This window comes from Physella acuta, unplaced genomic scaffold, assembly GCF_028476545.2.
Source record: "Physella acuta isolate Inbredline_101_S28 unplaced genomic scaffold, ASM2847654v3 ptg001384l, whole genome shotgun sequence".
Taxonomy (NCBI): Eukaryota; Metazoa; Mollusca; class Gastropoda; family Physidae; genus Physella; species Physella acuta.
This window is the reverse complement of record NW_026732899.1, coordinates 173520-178077: the sequence shown is the minus strand read 5'-3', so window position 1 is coordinate 178077 and position 4558 is coordinate 173520. Positions and strand designations below refer to the sequence as shown.

At 42.0% G+C, this 4558-nt stretch overlaps 1 protein-coding gene across 1 annotated transcript; it reads right to left on the bottom strand.

Annotated features, from left to right (window-relative positions):
• Positions 1-615: 615 nt before the first annotated feature.
• Positions 616-4007, bottom strand: LOC131927227 (uncharacterized). Its single transcript, XM_059282982.1, has 2 exons — positions 2677-4007; positions 616-1512 (listed from the first exon to the last, which is right to left on the bottom strand). Exons 1-2 carry the CDS (start codon positions 3283-3285, stop codon positions 1480-1482), a joined length of 642 nt encoding a protein of 213 aa, XP_059138965.1. The 5' UTR covers positions 3286-4007; the 3' UTR covers positions 616-1479.
• Positions 4008-4558: the final 551 nt, after the last annotated feature.

Here is a 4558-nt window from a genome sequence, read left to right as displayed (position 1 = left end):
TGAAATGTAGAAAATTAATTTTTACCCTACTATTTAAATTACTATAAAGAAAAGCGTGGGTCTCTTCCTAAATATTAGTAAAGGTGTCCAATAGACACTAAAGTGACCCACGCCTTTTTCTACTTTTTAGTGCATTATTACATAAAACCTTGTGATTTAAACGTTTTTACAAGCTTTTATTTAACCCACTTCCTCTGTCTAGATCAAAACGGCCGAGCGAAATAGCAGGCACTTCTACCAGACAGATACGGTTCGTAGTAGGAACGTTGATGATAACTCATTCACATCAACCGTGGCCTCAGTTGTAGCAATCAACAATGGTGAAAGTCTACCGCCCCTCAGAACATGGAATTTATATAGAAAACATATTTTTACCAGTGTCCGCCCACTCCCCCCTGTTGGGTTCTAGAATCTAGGGGTATATAAATAACAACAGACAAATACGACGTATACTACAATAACACTAACACTCTATAATAACAATAATAATAAGATATTTAATAATATATACAGTACTAAAATAATAAAAGGATCAAAAAGGGGTCTACAACATAGATACAATACTCAACACCACGTTCCACGTTCCACGTCCACAGCCACACCACAACTAACTGATTCACACACTGGCACACGCTCTGACACCCGTCACCTGACACACCTCACGTGAACACCTCTCGCTCCATGTAAACACACTCAACCAAGGGATACAACTATACACCAAAGGGAGGGTACCTGTCGTTCCAGCACACAACACACACACACACACACAAGCAGGGGACATGTAAGGGACGTAACATCCCTCCCCTCCACCTTCAGATCTCTTTTCCTTAAAGAGATCAAACATCTCTTGTTCCATTAGCCACTGTTGGTGCCCGAGCTCGACTATTTATTCTTCAGCCCTTAGGACGCCTCGCTTTGACCGGTGGGGACAGCGTTTGGCTTGTATCCAGCCTGGACAGTTCGGTCCAGAGTGTGGCTCGCATCCAGCCTGGACAGTTCGGTCCAGAGTGTGGCTCGCATCCAGCTTTAACATTTCGGTCCTGAGTGTGGACTATGGTTTTCTCCGGCCGGGCACCAAGCTCGTGGTCTGACTATCTCAACCTATGAAGATACATGTGAGAAGCCACAATAAAAAAATTTGATTTGCATAATCATTCTATACTGCATCAGTAATACCTTTCTCAAACATTTCTCAATATAATCATATCATAATGCCTCAATAGTAAATTCCTTAATATAATCATACTGTACTCCAACAATAATACATTTCTCAATATCATATAAACTAGTTGTCGTAAAACACTCGTGATAGAATGTCTGCTACAAAGTTCTCAGTTCCCTTGATATGTTTCCCAGTACAGGCTAATTCATGTAGAGCAAGGGCCCATCGGTAGATGCGTACGTCGCCATAGATGGTAATCTTTTCTTAAAGGCGATCAAACTTAGTTCCTTTCTCGATAGCCGTTTTAACTACATTAATCATCTCCAGCCCGTAATCATAATACACAGCTTCTGCAAAAAAAAAAAAAAAAACAAAGAAAAATTAACATTGATTGAATAAATTATCTTAACAAAAAAAACTTACCAAGGACACTACCTTTGTAAGGATACGCCTCCAAATTTCGTGCTTTACCTCGCTCTCATATGCGAGTCTTTAAGCCGGGAAAAATTTCCTAACATATCACGCTGAGCTGTGGGACACACCCGTGATATGTGACCAACACCACCGCAGCAATAACACTTGAGATCATCTGACCGTCGATGTACATTTTCAGTACGCCAGTTGCTCGCTCCACTGGTCCCGTTGGGACAGTTTCGTTGCATGTGGCCTGGCTTTCTACAGCTATAACAGGCGCCAGTATCTATATCCATACTGCACTCTTTGGCAATATGACCTTGTTCATTGCATTTGTAGCACCGATAAGGTCTTTTGTTGTTTCCATACTCCACAACAGCTCTTTTATCTGACCTTCTTCTTCTTCTTCTTCGTTCTTAATTATTAGTGTTGAAGGGGATCGAGATTTATCTGCCAGTAGGTTTGAACTCGAGACTTTGTTCGAATTTATCAACCATGAGCTTTTTGCCGACTCGACCACGCCTCCAACACAATTAAGCGTTACGTGTCAACTGGTTATGCGCCATTGAGGCCATTGACTCCGATTTCAGCCTGCTTTTCTTTTTGGATTTGCTTCCATAGCCTTTGTCCAACCAAGAACAAACTACAAGGCAGCAGTTGTTTAATTTTGGAGTTGTCTCTCCTAGAAGAGTGGCTGTCCCCAGCTAACGAGCCTCATCTGCCCGAGGGTTCGAACTCGAGACTTTTCGGTTTAGCAACCATGAGCTTTACCGACTCGACCACGCCGACCCCCTATCTGACCTATTTCTCCAAGTAAAGCCGCTATTAATATTGCTATGACAATCCCTGGCATAGTGTCCATAACGTCCACATGTGAAACATTTACTGCTCCGGCTGACCTTCCTAACACCATGCATAGGCTGTACACCAGGGCAAGTGTGGTGTCCTGGAGATCGCGGTGTCGTGTTTTGCAAAGGTATCCTCTCTGCTGTCGAACTAGCAGCGACGTACTGAGGGGTTTGATTTACTGGCCTCGTCACTCTAGCGTTTTGAGTGCTCTTATAGTTGTCAATAACTTTAAGATTATCTTCCACACTTACCTTAGCAGCACCATTCAGCCTCTCCAACAGATCACATGTGACCACCGATTTTATGCGATCAACAATCAGGAGGTTCACCAAGTCCTCAAACGTTTCCTTTGTTCCCGACTGCTGGACCCACGCTCTCAAAGCGGCTTCTGTGTTGACTGCGAAGCTTCTCATGTCGTCGTGTGTTGGTACTAGCTGGTGGAATCTGACCCTATACTTTTCCTCGTTGAAACCTGCGTGCGTGAATAGCTTTACCTTTACTGACTCGAAGTCATGATGCAAGTTCAGTCCCGTCTCAACGAGGAAAGTCTTCAGTTGTCCACTCATCTTGTCCGTCAGAAGGAGCGACCAGTCCTTGGGGTCAATGCCTTGTCTCTTTGCTTGACTCTCAAAATGCCTCACGTACGCACCCAGGTCCTCGTCTACCGTCATCGCCGCCACGTCCCTCAAGCGGGGTACAGGGTTACATACCTTTGCTACAACCTCGACCTTCGCATCTTCTACCCTCCTCAACTCTTCCTTTACCCACTCCGCCAAACTGTCATCGGTCAGCCCGATTAGCTTTCCCTCCTCCTTCAAGTCACTTATTAACTGTCTTCTGGCACTCCTGGTAGTCGCCATGCTAAACGGACGAGCCCCCAAATGTTGGGTTCTAGAATCTAGGGGTATATAAATAACAACAGACAAATACGACGTATACAACAATAACACTAACACTCTATAATAACAATAATAATAAGATATTTAATAATATATACAGTACTAAAATAATAAAAGGATCAAAAAGGGGTCTACAACATAGATACAATACTCAACACCACGTTCCACGTTCCACGTCCACAGCCACACCACAACTAACTGATTCACACACTGGCACACGCTCTGACACCCGTCACCTGACACACCTCACGTGAACACCTCTCGCTCCATGTAAACACACTCAACCAAGGGATACAACTATACACCAAAGGGAGGGTACCTGTCGTTCCAGCACACAACACACACAAGCAGGGGACATGTAAGGGACGTAACACCCCCCCCCCCTGGAGAAAAAAGTCTGGAGGAAACACTGGCAATATAAAACTGGAAACTCTTTTGTAGGGGATAACATACAGCCACTCCACCCCCCCCCTTCTGGCATGTCCCCAAACTGTCTCCCCTCTCCGAAATTCCACCCATTATTACATTTGTTGAGTAAGTCATTCCTTTGGATTCATCCGCATACAGTGCTTTCAAGAGTTTAGTTAGGTCAATTTTTAGAAAAAATCTTTTCTATTTGTATTCTGTTTAATAACATAATTCATGTTGTTGCAATGTATCTTTTATTGTACTGCTATTAACACTTTAAACACCGTATGATATATATATATATATATATATATATATATATATATATATATATATATATATATATATATATATAAGGTGTGGGGGCATCTTCCCTTGGGTTGGCCCCGGGCATCGAAATAGCTCTGCACGCCACTGGTCGGCAACCTTTTGAGACGGAAGATCCAAAAGTTACATTTTTAAAAAATTTACAGTTTCTAAAGAGCCACTAACATTTTTATTTCAATAATATTATGGCATTTAATTAGGATTAGGTAAATAAATGTTATTTTTTATTTGAAATATATAGCTTTATATATACAAAATATTTATTCGTTTAAAACACACAAATGTTTTGCACAAAACATATTAAAGTATTTTAGCTAGCTCTGTTGTGACAAAATTAGTAATCAAATAATATAACTTTCACAATCCATTTTAGAATCGAATACATTTTTTTTGTCTTTCTTTACGGACATCACCGGCTCAGGGGGTGTTTCCCATTAGCCAGGCAGGCCTCAATACGGCAAACGCCGACTAACTGGCTTGGATGTTGGTTTGATTACCG